Genomic DNA, 22,916 nt, shown 5'->3' on the forward strand with positions numbered 1-22,916 from the left:
CTGAAGAAATTTGGGTTGTCACCAAAAACACAAACTTTTACAGATGCACAACCGAGAGCATCCTGTCGGGCTGTATCACCGTCTGGTACAGCAACTGCGCTGCCCACAACCGTAAGGCTCTCCAGAGGGTAGTGAGGTCTGCACAACGCATCACCGGGGGCAAACTATCTGCCCTCCAGGACACCTACACCACCCGATGTTACAGGAAGGCCATAAAGATCATCAAGGACAACAACTATCATCCAGAAGGCGAGGTCAGTACAGGTGCATCAAAGCTGGGACCGAGAGACTGAAAAACAGCTTCTATCTCAAGGACATCTGACTGTTAAACAGCCACCACTAACATTGAGTGGCTGCTGCCAACACACTGACACTGACTCAACTCCAGCCACTTTAATAATGGGAATTGATGGGAAATTATTTAAAATATATCACTAGCCACTTTAAACAATGCTACTTAATATAATGTTTACATACCCTACATTATTCATCTCATATGCATACGTATATACTGTACTCTATATCATCTACTGCATCCTTATGTAATACATGTATCACTAGCCACTTTAACTATGCCACTTTGTTTACATACTCATCTCATATGTATATACTGTACTCGATACCATCTACTGTATCTTGCCTATGCTGCTCTGTACCATCACTCATTCATATATCTTCATGTACATATTCTTTATCCCCTTACACTGTGTATAAGACAGTAGTTTTGGAATTGTTAGTTAGATTACTTGTTGGTTATTACTGCATTGTCGGAACTAGAAGCACAAGCATTTCGCTACACTCGCATTAACATCTGCTAACCATGTGTATGTGACAAATAAAATTGGATTTGATTTGATAAATAGCCAACAAAATAAATCTAATTTTATTTGTCACATACGCCACATAAAAGAGAGTTTACAGTGAAATGCTTGAAATGCTTAAGTAAAAAATAAATAAAAAACGATATCAAAAAGTAACATGAGGCGATATACAGACAGGACCGAGTCAATGTGCAGGGGCACAGGTTAGTCAGGGTAATTTGTTAAGTGACTATGCATAGATAATAAACAGAGTGTAGCCTAGTGGTTAGAGCGTTGGACTAGTAACCGGAAGGTTGCAAGTTCAAACCCCCGAGCTGACAAGGTACAAATCTGTCGTTCTGCCCCTGAACAGGCAGTTAACCCACTGTTCCTAGGCCGTCATTGAAAATAAAAATTTGTTCTTAACTGACTTGCCTAGTTAAATAAAGGTAAAATAAAAAAATAAAAAGTGTAAAAACAAAGGGGGGTGGCATTTAATTAGTTTAGTTGTCCAGCAGTCTTTTGGCTTGGAGGTAGAAGCTATTAAGGAGCCTTTTGGTCCTAGACTTTATGCTCCGGTACCGCTTGCCGTGGGGTAGCAGAGAGAACAGTCTATGACTTGGGTGACTGAATAGCTACACAGACTGTGTTAACCTTGTATCTTTATTGACCTTTTATTTTTGCACTCTCTATATGTACACTCACAGGGCCCTACACACTCACTCGATCCTCTGCTTACTCACACATAATATGCACATACATTTATACTGACTCTACACACACCCACTCACATACAAGCTGCTGCTACTGTGTTGCCTAGTCAACCCTACACATATCTACCTCCATCACTCCAGTATCCCTGCACATTGTAAATATGGTATTGGAACTGACCCTGTATATACTAAAGTATGCTTACACTTGTGTTCTTCATATTTCTTGTGTTTTTCTAGTATTACATTATTATTGATTATTGCATTTGTCATGTCTTTGGCTATGCCAAATGTGATATGACATGCTATTCTATAAAATCATTTCTCCGTAATTACTATTACCTGATTAATCATGTAAATGTAATTAACTAGAGAGTCGGGCACCACAAAATACTATTTATAGAGCTGTTATCTTCTGAATAAACTCTTAAAGACCTAGTAATATTTTACATCTATAGTAGTCAATATCAATCGTCACCTCAATTCAAATGATTTTATCTGCACAAACCCTGGCTAACAAGTTGAATCAGCAATACAAAATTGGGTTTAATTATTTATTTACTAAATACCTAACTAAATCACACAGAATCACACATGCACACAATTAATCATAACTTTATTACAAATTACATCATAAAGGAAAACGTCCCTAGCGGGCGGAACAGATATGACAGCTTGTTACACAATGGAAAAGGAGCTGGGTTGAGTGAAAGAGCGGGAGACTGAGGAACAAAGGGAAAAAGCTATGCTATTGTAAATACAGTATCTTATGCAATCTAAATTACCGCCCATTTGGAAAAGGAAAATGCAATAAATATTTACTCTGAGCTGCGCTTCAGTAGGTTGGTGGTAGATGGAAGACCGTGTTGCCTGTTCCTTCCTAACCCTCGTTTGCAGCAGCTGTTGCTAACTCAACGGCTAGGAGGTATCACTTCTGTAGTGAATAAGAGTTCAAAGTTCATACCATTCTCAACCAAAGCTCACGCTGATGTTGGCTTCATTCTGTAGTTATTATCTGAACCATTCTGACATAGGATCGTCGTCCTCACATCATCGGAACAGGAAGTTAAGTTGTCGTCAAGGGCTTATTTGGGAAGGGAGAGGAGGGTGTGTTTGAAAAGTTTTATAGCCCTTGTCCCTTCACAGGAGAGGGCCACTGATTGAGCAGCCCTATCTTATGAAAACCCAAATGTCACATTTTAGAAGCTAAAATCACATTTCACCCCATCACAAATAATTTCATATTCAAACATTTAAATTGAACAACAATTCCATGTGAATCCGATAACTCTGATGTGTAGACTTTCCACTGTAGAGTTTATGTCATCTTATCATTGATGAAAATGTCTCAGATGACAACCGAACTGACATCATATTCATTAAGTACCGCTGCATATGTTCAATTGTTCGGATTACCAGAATATAGTTAATTTCCCCCCACCTACTGATGTTCCCAGAATCTCTATGTTAACCAAGGGTTTTGCAAATGTAACCTCAGTAGGGTAGAGAGAGGGAAAAGGGGGGAAGAGGTATTTATGATTGGCCTGGGGGGGTAGGTTTATGACAACGTCATGACACATTGTTAGATTTTGAGTTAGCAAGAAAGGCATTTCACTGTACTTGCACATGTGACAAAAGAAAAACTTGAAATAATAACCCATCCTTGCAGTCAACGGAAAAGCTCTAATTAGGGTTTTTCATTTTTTTTATAAAGTCCACCTCCTGAGTTTCACACAACACTGAGTGTATAAAACATTAGGTACACCTTACTAATACGGAGTTGCACCCTCTTTCGCCTACAGAACAGGCTCAATTTCGGCAGGGCATGGACTCTACTAGGCATCAAAAGCGTTCCACAGGGATGCTGGACCACTAATGCTTCCCATAGTTGTGTCAAGTTGGCTGGATGTCCTTTGGGTGGTGGACCATTCTTGATACACAGGAAACTGTTGAGCATGAAAAACCCAGCAGCGTTGCAGTTCTTGACACACTAAAACCGGTGCACCTACCATACCCTGTTCAAAAGGCACTTAAATATTTTGTCTTGCCCATTCACCCTCTGACACAATCCATGTCTCAAGGCTTAAAATCCTTCTTTAACCAGTCTCCTCCCCTTCATCGACACTGATTGAACTGGATATAAGAGGTGACATCAATAATGAATCATAGCTTGAAAGCATGAGAACATTTTGATCAGTCAGGTAAATAAAAGTGCTGAAAACCTATTGGCTCACTATTTAAAAAGAAGCTGGAGAACAAGCTATAGGATGAAAAATACTGTTTTTACTCAGGTACAGCAGACTAGCGCTAGCAAACGCTACCTACAGTACTTACATATATCATTAACTCCACTTCAAAAAGATATGATAATATTTTCAGGATGGTAAAACAGTGTGAACATCAATGACTAAAACCAGATATAAATTATGAAGAAACGATAATGGAGCAATTTATTGGAGCCCCCACTGACTTTGCTATAATGTTTTAGTCACTCAAACATAACACGGCACAAGCCATTGCAAAATTTGTGGAATTGCAGGAAATTAGCTTTTAAAATAAAAAAATAAGTCTCTGCCCCATGGCAAATGTGTAAAATTGCAGCTTTAAAACAGCAACATTATGTCTCAGCAACCAAGAGGGTCTCTAAAATGTATGGTTGGAGACTGTGCCATTGGCCACGCCCACTACCACACGCACTAACTTTACCACCGCTACTAAAAAAATCTTAGGGGACTCACTGTGGACTTGTTTGCACCACCAGATGGGTGTTGTTAGGCCTATGACTTATGATAAATCAGTATATCATAGGGGGGGACGGGGACTCTTATTTGAGACCAATCCCTTGTACCTCGACAATGAACACTCTTCAAGTGACCCCCAGTTATCACCAAGACTGAATAAGTGACATATCCCCTACTCAGCACTTCATCTCTCTTTACAATGGCAGTTTCTGTTTTCAAGATAAAAAGCTTGACATTGGTGAATTGGGCTACGGAATGGAATCTTGGTGGGTCAAACAATGCAAATACTGTTCCAGTCATTTGGTCCTATACCAAGAGGCAGTGGTACTCATGGAGAATGTCCAAGAGCTGACGTTTGGGATTAGCACAGTGGTACTTTGGTGAAATACTGAGGTTAGCCTTCAGTAGCTTAAGTAAGATCAACTCCAACAGTGCAAAAGGCATCAACCAAGTTTCTGTAAACACAAGGGCAAACACTGGTCAGCATAAATTATTTGGTTGATGAGTTTTACATTTTTGCTTCCTTGAGACCTGCAAAGGCAGCACTCTCACTTTATATGCAGAGTAGAATATCATATGGCAGTGGTTTTGGTGGAGAGAAAACAGGAAGGAAAAGAGACAGGACCATGGCATGGATAATAAACTCAGAGCACGACAACATTGACAAAAACATGGTTATAACGTATGCTACAAGTTCATCTTGTGTATAATAAGGAATCACTAAGGGCTTCCATTGTTTACTTATGCTTGTTTAGCACGTGGTTTGGGTGTGGTTATAGACTGTGCTGCAAACATCAGATCATATTTTTCTAATGATTGAAACATTTATTCCCACCTACATAAGGACTAAATGATTCCTGATCTTGACTCCATAGGCTATCCACCATCAGTGCTCTGTGGATTTGGACTGACTTTATGAAGCATAGGATAGAAGGTGCATGAGTCACATGTGGGGCGGCAGGTAGCCTAGTGGTTAGAATATTGGACTACTAACTGAAAGGTTGCAAGATCGAATGACTGAGCTGACAAGGAAAAATCTGTCATTCTGCCCCTGAACAAGGCAGTTAACCCGAAAATAAGAATTTGTTCTCAAATGACTTGTCTAGTTAAATAAAGGTAAACATGCACAAGTCAGCATGGGATGAGTCATAGAGTTCAGAGTTAATTTACAATGTAGCTTTAGGTTGTCTATCAGGTCATGTTTTTGACATCTTAAATAGGTTGCATAAAGGATATTCTGCTGTCACAGCCCACTGCCATCCACTCATTTCTTACCAAGAAAAGTTCAATGTTAGGCTGATAAATTGGTTGAAATTGTGTTCTCGTAATTCAGCAAATTATGAACGTGTGGTTGAAGTGCATTCACACATGTATTTTTACAGTAATCCATCAGAACAGATGGGGGGGATCAGATGGGTTTAATTTGGAGAGGGCCAGCCCTCTCCCCTTTTCACACCACTACTCAGTGTGCATCTTTCAAATTGGCTAGAGTAGATTCTTTCCATCTGTCAGGCTCTGCTTCACCATATCTAATCAGATTATCTAGTGGTCAAGTGAAAGCATCAGGCAGGCTTTGTTTTTGGAAACAATTGCCCAACAATGAGGTTCCTCTCCTACAAACAGTGGGTAGGTGAGCCACAAACAGCCTATTAAGTAAAACGTTAAAAAGGGGAGAAAAAGAGAAGCTTACCCTTGATTGCATTGATTACACTGTTGCCATCTTTGATGACATCTTTGAGAAATTTGCTTGTTCTTTCCAATTCTAATTCATAGCATTTGAGTCTTTCTCTAAAATCCGGACTATCCCCATAGCAGTCGCTGAACTCAAGCGGAGGATGCCCCATTACTTATTTTTAGAATGCTGTGCAGCTGCCTAGATGTTAGAATGAGAAGTCTTCGGATTAAAACAACATATTGCAGAACATTGTTGATCAATTTTCCAAGTTGAGATTTGGTTAGCCCGCTCCTCAAAAAACGAATGCAGTCGAACCGGACCCGTGAAACGCAGTAATTCTTGATGAGAGATTCTTGATGCATTCATTCATCGAATAAACAATGTTAGGTGATTTTTGTTACAAAGTATCTTCGAGTATATCTGGGTCCCGTTTTTTACATCTCATAAATGTATTTTTCCTTTGGATACTTTTTCCTTTTTGCGGGGGTTAAAATAGTGACTTGCGAAAAGCGGGTTGGCCAAGCACATCCTCCTTTCACACCCATAGTAGAATTCTTAAAGGGACAGCTACACAAAATATTTTCCATATGCACGATTTTGATGATATAAAATTGTAGATATGTTAATACATTGTGATATTTGACTGCCTTTGTCTATTAATTTGTGCTTACTCGTGTCAACTTGACAAGGCAAGACAATATACGTTTTTGTTCTCTTCAACCATAATAATGCCCAACGCCCATGCTCTTGAATAGTCAAATGTTCCATAATTTGCTAATATGCTGTGTTCATAAATGTTCAAAATAAACGACTGGGAAAAATCCAACTGGTAATTAGTAACTAGTGGGAAACTCCTCTGTCATCTCTGAGCTCCAACTTCTCCCACATGCTGACCTCCCCTAATAAGGATATTACCTCTATAACAGCATTTTCCACAGTTAAATGCAACAAAACATTATTTATAAAACGCAATCTATTAATATAGATTTTGAACATATAATTTGTTTAAAAGCATGATAGCTGTACCTTTAGTGTATCGTTGACGAAGCTTGTTGGCCATTAGCCAATCAGCATTTCTCAACAAGTTCAAAGCAAGTATATGCATACAACTGGTATTTACGAATTCACAACTAGTAATTGCCAATTTGTTATGAATGCAGAATTATTATTTACTGCTGCTGTAAACACATTTTCTATAAAAATGTCTATACACACCAGCATATATATATATATATATTTATATTCCAGACTCTGACATTGCTCGTTCAAATTTTTCTACATTTCTAAATTCCTTTATTTTCTTTTTTTGGGATTTGCGTGTGTAGTATTGTTAGGTATTAATGCACTGTTGGAGATAAGAACATAAGCAGTTCGCTACACTCACGATAACATTTGCAAAATGTATGTACACAACCAAATAACATTTTATTTGATATTGGGCAGATTCGAATATGCTGAGTCGCTAGACACCGGTCTATGGCCCGGGATTTAAACAGTTAAAGGCGGTGAGGTAGGAGTACCCTTCTCAAATCGAACAGTAATCTGCGCTGCTTGGTCATGTTGTCAACAAGGCAGCATAGCATCATCCAGAAACATACAACATATCTTTCCATCAAATATATGTTTGAATTTTCGAAATAAACTGAACAAAAATATAAATGCAACATGCAACAATTTGTAAGATTTAAAAATTGTATTTGTTTATTTAACTTTAATTTAGCTTGGCAAGTCAGTTATGAACAAATTATTATTTACAATGACGGCCAAATCCGGATGACACAGGGCCAATTGATTGCCGCCCTATTGGCTACAGCCTGGAATCAAACCAGAGACTGTAGTGACGCCTCTTGCACTGAGATGCAGTGACTTACACCGCTGCGCCACTCGGATGCCAAGTTATGGTTACAGTTCATATAAGGAAATCAGTCAATTGAAATTAATTTATTAGCCCTATTCTATGTATTTCACATGACTGGGCAGGGATGCAGCCATGGGTGGGCCTAGGAGGGCATATGCTCACCCACTTAGCAGACAGCCCCACCCACTGGGGAGTCAGGCCCAGCCAATCAGAATGAGTTTTTCCCAACAAAATGACTTTATTACAGACAGAAATACTTCTTATTAAAAGCAATCTCTTTTGCATGTGAAAACACAGAACCTTACTCATTACTCTATGTAATACCAGCAACAGTGTGTGAAAACCTTGTGAAGACTTACAGAAAACGTTTGACCTCTGTCATTGACAACAAAGGGTATATAACAAAGTATTGAGATAAACTTTTGTTATTGACCAAATACTTATTTTCCACCATAATTTGCAAATAAATTCATAAAAAATCCTACAATGTGATTTTCTGGATTTTTTTTCTCATTTTGTCTGTCATAGTTGAAGTGTACATTTACATTTACATTTAAGTCATTTAGCAGACGCTCTTATCCAGAGCGACTTACAAATTGGTACTTTCACCTTATGACATCCAGTGGAACAGCCACTTTACAATAGTGCATCTAGGTCTTTTAAGGGGGGGGGGGGGGTGAGAAGGATTACTTTATCCTATCCTAGGTATTCCTTAAAGAGGTGGGGTTTCAGGTGTCTCCGGAAGGTGGTGATTGACTCCGCTGTCCTGGCGTCGTGAGGGAGTTTGTTCCACCATTGGGGGCCAGAGCAGCGAACAGTTTTGACTGGGCTGAGCGGGAACTGTACTTCCTCAGTGGTAGGGAGGCGAGCAGGCCAGAGGTGGATGAACGCAGTGCCCTTGTTTGGGTGTAGGGCCTGATCAGAGCCTGGAGGTACTGAGGTGCCGTTCCCCTCACAGCTCCGTAGGCAAGCACCATGGTCTTGTAGCGGATGCGAGCTTCACCTGGAAGCCAGTGGAGAGAGCGGAGGAGCGGGGTGACGTGAGAGAACTTGGGAAGGTTGAACACCAGACGGGCTGCGGCGTTCTGGATGAGTTGTAGGGGTTTAATGGCACAGGCAGGGAGCCCAGCCAACAGCGAGTTGCAGTAATCCAGACGGGAGATGACAAGTGCCTGGATTAGGACCTGCGCCGCTTCCTGTGTGAGGCAGGGTCGTACTCTGCGGATGTTGTAGAGCATGAACCTACAGGAACGGGCCACCGCCTTGATGTTATTTGAGAACGACAGGGTGTTGTCCAGGATCACGCCAAGGTTCTTAGCGCTCTGGGACGAGGACACAATGGAGTTGTCAACCGTGATGGTGAGATCATGGAACGGGCAGTCCTTCCCCGGGAGGAAGAGCAGCTCCGTCTTGCCGAGGTTCAGCTTGAGGTGATGATCCGTCATCCACACTGATATGTCTGCCAGACATGCAGAGATGCGATTCGCCACCTGGTCGTCAGAAGGGGGAAAGGAGAAGATTAATTGTGTGTCGTCTGCATAGCAATGATAGGAGAGACCATGTGAGGTTATGACAGAGCCAAGTGACTTGGTGTATAGCGAGAATAGGAGAGGGCCTAGAACAGAGCCCTGGGGGACACCAGTGGTGAGAGCACGTGGTGAGGAGACGGATTCTCGCCACGCCACCTGGTAGGAGCGACCTGTCAGGTAGGACGCAATCCAAGCGTGGGCCGCGCCGGAGATGCCCAACTCGGAGAGGGTGGAGAGGAGGATCTGATGGTTCACAGTATCGAAGGCAGCCGATAGGTCTAGAAGGATGAGAGCAGAGGAGAGAGAGTTAGCTTTAGCAGTGCGGAGCGCCTCCGTGATACAGAGAAGAGCAGTCTCAGTTGAATGACTAGTCTTGAAACCTGACTGATTTGGATCAAGAAGGTCATTCTGAGAGAGATAGCGGGAGAGCTGGCCAAGGACGGCACGTTCAAGAGTTTTGGAGAGAAAAGAAAGAAGGGATACTGGTCTGTAGTTGTTGACATCGGAGGGATCGAGTGTAGGTTTTTTCAGAAGGGGTGCAACTCTCGCTCTCTTGAAGACGGGAGGGACGTAGCCAGCGGTCAGGGATGAGTTGATGAGCGAGGTGAGGTAAGGGAGAAGGTCACCGGAGATGGTCTGGAGAAGAGAGGAGGGGATAGGGTCAAGCGGGCAGGTTGTTGGGCGGCCGGCCGTCACAAGATGCGAGATGTCATCTGGAGAGAGAGGGGAGAAAGAGGTCAGAGCACAGGGTAGGGCAATGTGAGCAGAACCAGCGGTGTCGTTTGACTTAGCAAACGAGGATCGGATGTCGTCGACCTTCTTTTCAAAATGGTTGACGAAGTCATCTGCAGAGAGGGAGGAGGGGGGGGGGGAGGAGGATTCAAGAGGGAGGAGAAGGTGGCAAAGAGCTTCCTAGGGTTAGAGGCAGATGCTTGGAATTTAGAGTGGTAGAAAGTGGCTTTAGCAGCAGAGACAGAGGAGGAAAATGTAGAGAGGAGGGAGTGAAAGGATGCCAGGTCCGCAGGGAGGCGAGTTTTCCTCCATTTCCGCTCGGCTGCCCGGAGCCCTGTTCTGTGAGCTCGCAATGAGTCGTCGAGCCACGGAGCGGGAGGGGAGGACCGAGCCGGCCTGGAGGATAGGGGACATAGAGAGTCAAAGGATGCAGAAAGGGAGGAGAGGAGGGTTGAGGAGGCAGAATCAGGAGATAGGTTGGAGAAGGTTTGAGCAGAGGGAAGAGATGATAGGATGGAAGAGGAGAGAGTAGCGGGGGAGAGAGAGCGAAGGTTGGGACGGCGCGATACCATCCGAGTAGGGTCAGTGTGGGAAGTGTTGGATGAGAGCGAGAGGGAAAAGGATACAAGGTAGTGGTCGGAGACTTGGAGGGAGTTGTAATGAGGTTAGTGGAGGAACAGCATCTAGTAAAGATGAGGTCGAGCGTATTGCCTGCCTTGTGAGTAGGGGGGAAGGTGAGAGGGTGAGGTCAAAAGAGGAGAGGAGTGGAAAGAAGGAGGCAGAGAGGAATGAGTCAAAGGTAGACGTGGGGAGGTTAAAGTCGCCCAGAACTGTGAGAGGTGAGCCGTCCTCAGGAAAGGAGCTTATCAAGGCATCAAGCTCATTGATGAACTCTCCGAGGGAACCTGGAGGGCGATAAATGATAAGGATGTTAAGCTTGAAAGGGCTGGTAACTGTGACAGCATGGAATTCAAAGGAGGCGATAGACAGATGGGTAAGGGGAGAAAGAGAGAATGACCACTTGGGAGAGATGAGGATCCCGGTGCCACCACCCCGCTGACCAGAAGCTCTCGGGTGTGCGAGAGCACGTGGGCGGACGAAGAGAGAGCAGTAGGAGTAGCGGTGTTGTCTGTGGTGATCCATGTTTCCGTCAGAGCCAAGAAGTCGAGGACTGGAGGGAGGCATAGGCTGAGATGAACTCTGCCTTGTTGGCTGCAGATCGGCAGTTCCAGAGGCTACCGGAGACCTGGAACTCCACGTGGGTCGTGCGCGCTGGGACCACCAGATTAGGGTGGCCGCGGCCATGCGGTGTGGAGCGTTTGTATGGTCTGTGCAGAGAGGAGAGAACAGGGATAGACAGACACATAGTTGACAGGCTAGAGAAGAGGCTACGCTAATGCAGAGGAGATTGGAATGACAAGTAGACTACACGTCTCGAATGTTCAGAAAGTTAAGCTTACGTAGCAAGAATCTAATTGACTAAAATGATTAAAATGATACAGTACTGCTGAGGTAGGCTAGCTGCGTTGTTGACACTACCCTAATCAAGTCGTTCCGTTGAGTGTGAAGTTTCTACAATGCTGCTTTTCGGGGGCTAGCTGGCTAGCTAGCAGTGTTGGTTACGTTACGTTGCGTTAGGAGAACGACAATAGCTGGCTAGCTAACCTAGAAAATCGCTCTAGACTACACAATTATCTTTGAAGCAAAGACGGCTATGTAGCTAGCTATGTAGCTAGCTACGATCAAACAAATCACACCGTTGGGACTGTAATGAAATGAAATGAAAATGTGATACTACCTGTGGAGCGAAGCGGAATGCGACCGGAATGCGAAAGTTCTATTCAGTAGACGTTGGCTGGCTATTGGCTAGCTAGGAGTGTCTCCTACGTTAAGGACGACAAAATAGCTGGCTAGCTAACCTCGGTGAATTAAGATAATCACTCTAAGACTACACACTCTAACTACACAATTATCTTGGATACGAAGACAGCAAAGACAACTATGTAGCTAGCTAATACTACACTAATCAAGTCGTTCAGTTGAGTGTGATAGTTACTACAGTGCTACGGTAGCCGGTGAACGTATGCTAGCTGGCTAGCTGCTAGGCAGATAGGAGGACGACGAAATACGATAATAACGCAATTATCACTCTAAGACTCCACACTCTAAACTACACAATTATCTTGGATACGAAGACAGCAAAGACAACTATGTAGCTAGCTAACACTACACTAATCAAGTCGTTCAGTTGAGTGTGATAGTTACTACAGTGCTACGGTAGACGGTGAACGTGTTGGGCAGATAGGAGACGACGAAATACGATAATTACGCAATTATCTTTGATACAACGACGACTATGTAGCTAGCTAAGAAGAAATTGCTAAGATTAGACAAATCAGACCGTTGTACTATAATGAAATGTAATGAAAAAGTTATAAAAGTTATACAACCTGCAGACCGAAGCGCGGATGCGACCGGCTCGCTCCAACCTTCTCCTGCACAGAGAGCCTACTGGACCCGTTCCAGCTGGCATATAAACCAGGCCGTGGAGCTGAAGATGCACCGGTCTTCCTCCTCCATCAAATCTACATGATCTGGATAAACCACGTTCATATGCCACAATACTTTTTGTAGATTTGTTTTTATCTGCTTTCGACACATTCCATCCTGATATTCTGGTGAACAAACTTGCGACCATGGGCATCAACGCACGTCTCATCAACTGGATCAGGTGTTCTCTCACCAGTCGGGTCAGAAGAGTGAGGTTCAGTGTGAAAGTGTACCTATGAAGTGTACCTAAGTGTACCTATTATATTAAGTAGCATTGTTTAAAGGGGCTAGTGATATATTTTTACATCAATTTCCATCAATTCCCATTATTAAAGTGGCTGGAGTTGAGTCAGTGTGTTGGCAGCAGCCACTCAATGTTAGTGGTGGCTGTTTAACAGTCTGATGGCCTTGAGATAGAAGCTGTTTTTCAGTCTCTCGGTCCCTGCTTTGATGCACCTGTACTGACCTCGCCTTCTGGATGATAGCGGGGTGAACAGGCAGTGGCTCGGGTGGTTGTTGTCCTTGATGATCTTTATGGCCTTCCTGTGACATCGGGTGGTGTAGGTGTCCTGGAGGGCAGGTAGTTTGCCCCCGGTGATGCGTTGTGCAGACCTCACTACCCTCTGGAGAGCCTTACGGTTGTGGGCGGAGAAGTTGCCGTACCAGGCGGTGATACAGCCCGACAGGATGCTCTCGATTGTGCATCTGTAGAAGTTTGTGAGTGCTTTTGGTGACAAGCCAAATTTCTTCAGCTTCCTGAGGTTGAAGAGGCGCTGCTGCGCCTTCTTCACGACTCTGTCTGTGTGGGTGGACCAATTCAGTTTGTCCGTGATGTGTACGCCAAGGAACTTAAAACTTACTACCCTCTCCACTACTGTCCCATCGATGTGGATAGGGGGTGCTCCCTCTGCTGTTTCCTGAAGTCCACAATCATCTCCTTTGTTTTGTTGACGTTGAGTGTGAGGTTATTTTCCTGACACTACACTCGGAGGGCCCTCACCTCCTCCCTGTAGGCCGTCTCGTCGTTGTTGGTAATCAAGCCTACCATTGTAGTGTCGTCCGCAAACTTGATGATTGAGTTGGAGGCGTGCATGGCCACGCAGTCGTGGGTGAACAGGGAGTACAGTAGAGGGCCCAGAACACACCCTTGTGGGGCCCCAGTGTTGAGGATCAGCGGGGTGGAGATGTTGTTATCTACCACCTGGGGGGCGGCCCGTCAGGAAGTCCAGTGCCCAGTTGCACAGGGCGGGGTCGAGACCCAGGGTCTCGAGCTTGATGACGAGTTTGAAGGGCACTATGGTGTTAAATGCTGAGCTGTCAATCAATCTGAGATACTTTCGGATGATTTGGACATGATATGCGAAAAATGCTAATATCGGTCCCATGTCTTGAATGGGATTTGTGCCACAAATGCTAAAAAGTTAGCATGTGGAAACTTTCCAACTGATATTTACGATTTCACAACTGGTAAATACCACCTTCCCACCTGGTTAGAACGCAGCATTAGGCACTTGACATCCTGGTCAAAACATTTGGATGACGTTTCATATCCGTGTCGGTCGACAGAGAAAATGGCTGAAGTGGAGGAGACAAGTAAACTTATGGTAAGATGAAAGCACATAACGTAACTATTCGTGTTCATATATACCACATTTACATAGTATACATGAATGTTTTTGTAGGCGTGGTGTTAATATTAAATACAGATGAGGGAATGTCAACATTGGTGTTGACCAACACTCCATGGAAAGGAAAACGCTTACAGTAACATTGTTGTATGTTCAGTAAATGTGCAAAAGTTCTCAATGGCTTCCAAAACCTGGAGAGAGAATCGATGAGTTCTTTAACTAGCCATGTAAACAATGACTCGTTGCGGAACGAAGCAAGAGGGAGAACAGTAGCTATCTAACGTTACTGTATTATGCCTGTTTAGCCAAGCTAGCTCTCCACCATGCATGTGCCAACAGCAGCACCCAAACCAAATATTGTAATAAGACCGCATTGAATTATCATATAGAAACTAACTTTATAGCTAAGCTATTTATTGAGAGCCAAATGTCTAATTTATTTGTACCTATGTTTCTTATTTCCAGTTTGCAGGTTTGTCAGATGTGTCCATTTCAGGGGACATTCCTGTTGAGGGGCAGATCAATGTCCCTATTGGAACACCGAGTCAGGACAAAGAATACTCCACACTGGATGAACCTGTCAAAGATACCATAGTAAGATTTCCCTCTTTGTGTACATACTTTAATCTTTAAAGGCCCAGTGCAGTCAAAAATGTGTACCCCCCTGTGTTTTATATCAAATTGTACAACAGCTGATGAAGCGAACACTGTAAAAGTATGAAGGATTTATATCAGTTTTATTGCCTGATAGTTGCTGGTTGAAAATACAATCTACACAGGATCTTCTAATCAGCAGGTTTGCATGGATGGGAGTTTCGGCTTTCTATGGTGACATCACCATGTGAAAAATTGGTTAATTAAGTAATAAAACATGAAAACCAGAGGATTATCGTGTAATAAATCCCTGTTAGGGCCTTATTGCTTTTATAAAACGGTTGCCAACATTAAAAAAGATTAACGTCATGTTTTCATTAAAAAAGGTTATTTAAATAACCTTTTCGGCCGCCTTTCCTTCCAGTTCTCGGCTGCCAATGACTGGAACGAACTGCAAAAATCACTGAAGCTGGAGACTCTTATCTCCCTCACTAGCTTTAAGCACCAGCTGTCAGAGCAGCTCACAGATCACTGCACCTGTACATAGCTCATCTGTAAATAGCCCATCCAACTACCACATCCCCATACTGTTATTATTATTATTATTTTTGCTCCTTTGCACCCAGTATCTCTACTTGCACACATCTTCTATCACTCCAGTGTTTAATTGCTATATTGTAATTATTTCGCCACTATGGCCTATTAATTGCCTTACCTTCCTTATCCTACCTCATTTGCACACATTGTATATAGACTTTTTCTATTGTATTATTGACTTTTGTTTATTCCATGTGTAACTCTGTGTTGTTATTTGTGTCGCACTGTTATGCTTTATCTTGGCCAGGTCGCAGTTGTAAATGAGAACTTGTTCTCAACTAGCCTACCTGGTTAAATAAAGGTGAAATAAAATAAATCAGTAAATTTGATTAGTTTGATTTTATCCTTCCACCAGACAATATAGTCGGGGGCAAAGGCCAGTTGTTAGTTGTGAAGTTGCTAACCAAACAGGCTGGTCATTAATTATTTTGGGATGTTTTGACCCAGTCGTTCATTCTATTCATCCCATGATGCTATGCTAAACAAATAATTGGCATGTAGCTAGCTAGCATAGGTTCAATGATGATGAGAGACAAGAACTTCAATAAATAATGTTTTCATACATATTGTATAAATGGGTAACAAGAACTTCATCAAATAATGATTTGTTAAATAATGTATAAATAAGCAAAAACCAGCAGATTGTCAAGTCAATAATATAACATTAAAGTTCATTATGAAGGCTAGCTAGGAAAATTCTGTTACTCCTCCTTTGTTTAGCAGCAAACTACACACAATCGCATCAAGCAACTGAAATAACAGCAAGCTATGTGCATTTTCTTTGGAAAAATCCATTATAATGATCCAGACAAATTAATTATCTTGTCTCAGAGAAGCTGCCAGTCTCGTCACAGTCATGCATGGCATAGTGGAGACGGCAAAAATAAACTGCAACATGTTGCATAGGTCAGATGGGCACACAGCGAGGCTTACATTAACCTCCACTGTACCAAACCAAATGCTAGGCAAGAAGCATGCGGAAATAATGTCTTGACACTTTTTTTTTTCAAGGGGAGATTAAGTTTATGAATGCTTGGTTGGTCTGCGGGACAGTGGATGCACATTGTTATTTCAATTTGAATTAAGGCATCTTGCGGGAATTATCGTGAATAACTGCCTGCTATCAACCAATCAGCATCCAGGATTTGAACAACCTGTTTTATAATTAAGTGATAACGCCTGACAAGCTGGTGTTTGGCAAACTGTGATAATATATCCTCCAAACACCAGCTAAGAGGGCATTATCACTTATAATACGTTGGGTTACCAACATATTCAAATAATGCTTGACATATTTTCTTTTCAAAACTATTCATACTATTTCATCCTTCCACAAGATATTGTCCCGACACAAATCTAGGGTTGCTACCCAAGCAGGCTGGTCATTCGTTCTATCAATTCGGTTGCCAGAGACGCGACCCAGTTGTTCATTGTTTTTGTTCTGTATCTATGGACGTGACCCAGTAATTATTTCTAAATGTTCCATTGTCATACTGGCTGGCAACATTCTTATCCCATGCTTACTAGCTAGCCAACTCCAGCTAGCAAACAGTCACTTCAAAAAGTGCATCAAGAATAACAGAAAAATAGCTGCATTTGCATATGTTTAAGGTGTTTTCTAGTAACATTTATTTGGATACATCCATAACAATGAGCTAATGAGGTGTGATTTCGCCTGACATAGACATTGTGCTCTCTCATCAGGACACTGTTGTTTAAAGGAGCTAGTCGACAACAAAGCTAACACAATCACTTCAAACTGAAGCTGGGAAGACTGCAAACTAGCTGCACTTCGTTTGTTTTTACCTTTTTTTACATTTATTTGTATATATCCATAAAATTATGCCAGCTGATTCATGATTTCTACTCCTGACACGTTCATTACTATGGGACAGCAGGAGATGGAATTTGAATATTGAAACAATGTTGAAATGTCAGAGAGACAGACTGCAAGGTTTATACAAATCTCCGCTGTTGAAAACAAGATGTTAGTCTACAAGACGTGAGATAATGTCTAATGTTTTTTTTATAGTGGAGCTCAAGTTTATTAAGTGCCTGGTTGGGCTGATGAGACAGTGGATTGTGCTGTCAGATGGAACAGAGTAAATCAGCATTTTAACATCAGATTTAGCTGGTGGTAACTTGTGGAATAGACACCAGCTGGTATGCACTTTTAACCAATCAGCATTCAGGATTAGACCCATCTGGTGGAAAATAGACATAACAAAGAGAGTTCCAAACCTCTCTGCCAATAACGGCTAGTTTTTAGTTTTCCCCTCCCACTCAGACCACTCTTATTCTGGCTTGAGAAATAGTTTTTAGTTAAAAAGCTATTTTTGCCTATTTGAAATCTATTACAGTAAAGGTACCTTTTACCCTGAAATTATTTGATAGTAATATAAAAATGTATGCATTTAATGACACCTTTAATTTGGCCCTTCCCTGATACATGGCACTTCTAAAATCTCCCTCATGTCTCATTTACAGTTGCGAGATCTGAAAGCAGTGGGCAAAAAGTTTGTTCATGTGATGTATCCCAAGAAGAGTTCAGCGCTACTGAGAGACTGTGAGTACTGTGTACTTTGAAAGATGAATTAATCTTTTAAACTATTCCAACACAATGAACAAGTGGTATATGATATGACAAAGCTGTATCTAACTTGGTAATATATTTAACCAATGTGTACAAGGATAACAGTATAATGATATGAAAAACATTATATTAAATTACATTTGTAGTAGTACCTAGGAAAATGTGGCAAACAAAATGTGCCAGGTGTATTAATATTATTTTAGCTCTCTCCAATACTACCTAGGAAAATGTGACGATGCTAAATGTGTTTGATGTTTTAGTAGGAATATTGTGTTTACTTCGTCTTCTTTTCCAGGGGACTTGTGGGGACCATTATTGCTCTGCGTGACACTGGCTCTGTGAGTATTCACGTTTCAATGTAGTAGCAGAATATAACTGCTAACACTCTTTGAGAATGAAGGATGACTAGAGAAGGATGAGCTATGGATTGATAATCTTTCCTTCCTGCTTTTTTAGGATGCTGCAGGGGGGTTCAGTTGACAGTAAGGATGACGGAGGGCCCCAGTTTGCAGAGGTGTTTGTGATCATCTGGTTTGGATCTGTCATCATCACACTGAACTCGAAGCTGTTGGGAGGCACCATGTACGTGTCTGTCATTTCCAACTGCCCAACTTTATAGCTGGCTTCCAATCATTATGGTGAAATTATTCCAGTATTACAAATATTGACATGAGAGCATTTAAACATGCATACAGTGGGGCAAAAAAGTATTTAGTCAGCCACCAATTGTGCAAGTTCTCCCACTTAAAAAGATGAGAGAGGCCTGTAATTTTCATCATAGGTACACTTCAACTATGACAGACAAAATGACAAAAAAATCCAGAAAATCACATTGTAGGATTTTTTATGAATTTATTTGCAAATTATGGTGGAAAATAAGCATTTGGTCACCTACAAACAAGCAAGATTTCTGGCTCTCACAGACCTGTAACTTCTTCTTTAAGAGGCTCCTCTGTCCTCCACTCGTTACCTGTATTAATGGCACCTGTTTGAACTTGTTATCAGTATGAAAGACACCTGTCCACAACCTCAAACAGTCACACTCCAAACTCCACTATGGCCAAGACCAAAGAGCTGTCAAAGGATACCAGAAACAAAATTGTAGACCTGCACCAGGCTGGGAAGACTGAATCTGCAATAGGTAAGCAGCTTGGTTTGAAGAAATCAACTGTGGGAGCAATTATTAGGAAATGGAAGACATACAAGACCACTGATAATCTCCCTCGATCTGGGGCTCCACGCAAGATCTCACCCCATGGGGTCAAAATGATCACAAGAAGGGTGAGCAAAAATCCCAGAACCACACGGGGGGACCTAGTGAATGACCTGCAGAGAGCTGTGACCAAAGTAACAAAGCCTATCATCAGTAACACACTACTCCGCCAGGAACTCAAATCCTGCAGTGCCAGACGTGTCCCCCTGCTTAAGCCAGTACATGTCCAGGCCCGACTGAAGTTTGCTAGAGAGCATTTGGATGATCCAGAAGAAGATTGGGAGAATGTCATCATATGGTCAGATGAAACCAAAATATAACTTTTTGGTAAAAACTCAACTCGTCGTGTTTGGAGGACAAAGAATGCTGAGTTGCATCCAAAGAACACCATACCTACTGTGAAGCATGGGGGTGGAAACATCATGCTTTGGGGCTGTTTTTTTGCAAAGGGACCAGGACGACTGATCAGTGTAAAGGAAAGAATGAGTGAGTGAGATTGAGTGAAAACCTCCTTCCATCAGCAAGGGCATTGAAGATAAAATGTGGCTGGGTCTTTCAGCATGACAATGATCCCAAACACACCGCCTGGGCAACGAAGGAGTGGCTTCGTAAGAAGCATTTCAAGGTCCTTGAGTGGCCTAGCCAGTCTCCAGATCTCAACCCCATAGAAAATCTTTGGAGGGAGTTGAAAGTCCGTGGTGCACAGCAACAGCCCAAAAACATCACTGCTCTAGAGGAGATCTGCATGGAGGAATGGGCTAAAATACCAGCAATAGTGTGTGAAAACCTTGTGAAGACTTACAGAAAGCGTTTGACCTCTGTCATTGCCAACAAAGGGTATATAACAAAGTATTGAGATAAACTTGTTATTGACCAAATACTTATTTTCCACCATATAATTTGCAAATTAATTCATAAAAAATCCTACAATGTGATTTTCTGGATTTTTTTTTCGTCTCATTTTGTCTGTCATAGTTGAAGTGTACCTATGATGAAAATTACAGGCCTCTCATCTTTTTAAGTGGGAGAACTTGCACAATTGGTGGCTGACTAAATACTTTTTTGCCCCACTGTATACTGTAATATGATTAGTTCCTTAATTTAATTTATTAATTGAAACCTTGTTTATAAATGCCTGTTTTCCCTCCCTCTCTAGATCTTTTTTCCAGAGCCTGTGTGTGCTAGGCTACTGCATCATGCCTCTGACTGTGGCAATGGTCGTCTGTAGGCTAGTGCTGCTGGGTGGGTCTTGGGGGTTCAGCTTTATCGTCCGACTAATTGTGGTCACAGCATCATTCAGTTGGTCCACGTTTGGTAAGGAAGGTCCTTTTCATAAGGAGACAATTATATTTGTTTAAATTTAGTTGGCTATATTTATTGGTGCAAACACGCCTCTACAAACACATTGACTGTTTGCAGTCATACTGACTTCCAGTAGGTGGCGCTGTTGCATAAAGATTCACCTTCTAATGTTCCTCATAACATTAGTACTACATTTGAATATACTATTACTGTCTAATCTTATCATAAAACAAGTCACTGATAACTCATGATTGTATGTATGTATATGAATTCCCCCCAGCCTCTACAGCTTTCTTAGCAGATTGCCAGCCTCCCAATCGCAAAGCTTTGGTGGTGTATCCTGTCTTCCTTTTTTACTTTGTCATTGGATGGATGATTCTCACATTCTCACCGTCTGCGTCACAGTGGACTTATCTCTAACTGAACTTTTCCCAATCCTTTTGGAATAGAAGGATACAAATCAACACCTTGCCATTTGTGAAAGTTGAGTGGAGTGTTGGGAGTACTTTTGATGGAAAACATTGTATTTTTCTTTGGAGCTACAAGGAAAATGGTGAGATATTAACCATAGTGCACAATGCTTTGCCTCTATCTTTTTTTTGTGGCTCTATTATTGCTAAGCATAGCTAAGAAATACAGTGGAGTACAATGGACAAAAGTGTCAGTGAGTCCCTATAAGGATGTCAGAAAAGCCTATCTGCTTGATTTAACAAGCTCTCTGTGTCTCACTTGAAGAGATTACTTATCTCAATTGTTTCCTGCCTTGTAAATTGTAAATACTAACTAAGGTTCCTACACTAAGCACATTCCCCACTGTAATGTTAATAATTCATCATAACATGTAGACTAGCAGGAATAAAGGGGACCATGTGATCTATATTGTATGTGTCATGGTCTATTGCCATTTACTTATGAATATGAGATGCCAGAATGTATACAGTACACTACATTTACATTTACATTTAAGTCATTTAGCAGACGCTCTTATCCAGAGCGACTTACAAATTGAACAACATGAAACAATTGCAACACTTGCTCAACTCATTTCAATCAGTTGAAATTAGATTTAAAACGGTCATTAAACATGCTCATACAATCATTACGCAGTGAAGCAATTTGTGAAATACACTAGATTTCCATAAGTATGTGGACACTGTAAGCTGTAAGCGTTAAGATTTCCCTTTACTGGAACTAAGGTGCCTAGCCCAAACCATGAAAAACAGCCCCAGACCATTATTCTATCTCCGCCAAACTTTAAATTTGGCACTATGCATTCAGGGAGGTAGCGTTTTCCTGGCATCCGTCAAACCCAGATTTGTTCGTCGGACTGCCAGATGATGATTCATCACTCCAGTGAACACGTTTCCACTGTTCCAGAGTCCAATGGCGGAGACCTTTACACCACTCCAGCCGACACTTGGCATTGCACATGGTGATCTTAGGCTTGTGTGCGGCTGCTTGGCCATTGAAACCCATTTCATGAAGCTCCCGACGAACACTGCCTCACTACATCCTACTGCATATGCCCTATCACTCAAACATTGCTTGGAAACAGGTTTCTGTTTTATTTAGGAATAAGTAAAACATCTTCAAGTAGTATCATCTTATTCAGAAGGTAGGATTTGATTATCCATGGATAGTGGCAGTGTTGCTCGATTTTGATATGAGCAACCTAAAAAGTATGTAGGTGGCTGTAGTTTACATTTTCACATTTTTACTTTCACAAGGCTGTGAAAATATATACATTTTCAGTTCTCTCAATATTTGAATGTCATTCTATTAAAACAAAAATGCTGTGAAAAACAATGGCAGCCTCCAAAACCCGACTCATTTCTATAATTGTGTTTTTATTTCAATTTTGTAATACGGTACAAAATCAGGGATTCCTGTCTTAAAGACATTGATGGAATCAGAAGCTAAATGGGGAATAAGAGTCCTTGGTATACAAATTTCTTCTGTCACTAGCGATATAGCTCCAATATTATGCGAGAACTCTGGACCACACCAGCAGCAGTTAAACTGAAAAGTATATTTTGATAGCCTGTCAGGAGCCTCTGATTGTTATGGGTTAGTTTGCCGGCATATGTGTAGCTCCTGACTGTTGACTCAAGGCATGTGTGTGAAGAGAAATAATTTATTGGAAGTTTAACCACCACAAATACCTGCCTTGAAACCTCTTAAGTGTGCATTCTGTTTAAATAAATCCCCTCTGGAGATTTTTTCTTCTGAAAATCATAGCACTTTCAAAACTCCAAGCAACGCAAATGTGTCTGTTTCCATGATGTTTGTACTTTTATATAACACTGTAAACCTATAATAACTAACGTCCTCCACCGGCACCCAGCATCTCCGGACCGTACCCCTCCCACTCCACGAGGTACAGAAGGCCCGACG

At 41.9% G+C, this 22,916-nt stretch overlaps 2 protein-coding genes across 3 annotated transcripts in view; one reads left to right on the top strand and one right to left on the bottom strand.

The window, feature by feature from the left end:
• LOC115105740 (oligophrenin-1) overlaps window positions 1–6,452 on the bottom strand; it is a 51,167-nt gene extending 44,715 nt beyond the window's left edge. Inside the window, exon 1 of one of the 2 annotated variants that reach the window (XM_029628073.2) lies at window positions 5,942–6,452. In XM_029628073.2, the coding sequence (XP_029483933.1) occupies window positions 5,942–6,095 (154 nt within the window). In that variant the 5' untranslated portion in view covers window positions 6,096–6,452. The remainder of the gene's footprint in view (window positions 1–5,941) is intronic. The other variant, XM_029628072.2, reaches the window with a different exon arrangement.
• A 7,661-nt stretch (window positions 6,453–14,113) lies between these two features.
• On the top strand, window positions 14,114–21,401 carry LOC115105741 (protein YIPF6-like). Its single transcript, XM_029628074.2, has 7 exons — window positions 14,114–14,199; window positions 14,689–14,817; window positions 17,902–17,980; window positions 18,303–18,345; window positions 18,464–18,589; window positions 20,377–20,534; window positions 20,803–21,401. The coding sequence occupies exons 1-7, from the start codon at window positions 14,167–14,169 to the stop codon at window positions 20,940–20,942; spliced, it is 708 nt and encodes a 235-aa protein (XP_029483934.1). The 5' UTR covers window positions 14,114–14,166; the 3' UTR covers window positions 20,943–21,401.
• The last annotated feature ends 1,515 nt before the right edge of the window (window positions 21,402–22,916 follow it).

The sequence above is a fragment of the Oncorhynchus nerka genome, linkage group LG22 (genome assembly GCF_034236695.1).
Source record: "Oncorhynchus nerka isolate Pitt River linkage group LG22, Oner_Uvic_2.0, whole genome shotgun sequence".
In the NCBI taxonomy this organism is placed as follows: domain Eukaryota; kingdom Metazoa; phylum Chordata; class Actinopteri; order Salmoniformes; family Salmonidae; genus Oncorhynchus; species Oncorhynchus nerka.

Excerpts from the sequence above, each read along its gene's own strand:
- LOC115105741 (XM_029628074.2), top strand. The coding sequence starts at position 14,167 with ATGGCTGAAGTGGAGGAGACAAGTAAACTTATG. Across the intron at positions 14,818-17,901 it reads AACCTGTCAAAGATACCATA|TTGCGAGATCTGAAAGCAGT; the intron begins GTAAGATTTCCC and ends TCTCATTTACAG. Across the intron at positions 20,535-20,802 it reads ATTCAGTTGGTCCACGTTTG|CCTCTACAGCTTTCTTAGCA; the intron begins GTAAGGAAGGTC and ends AATTCCCCCCAG.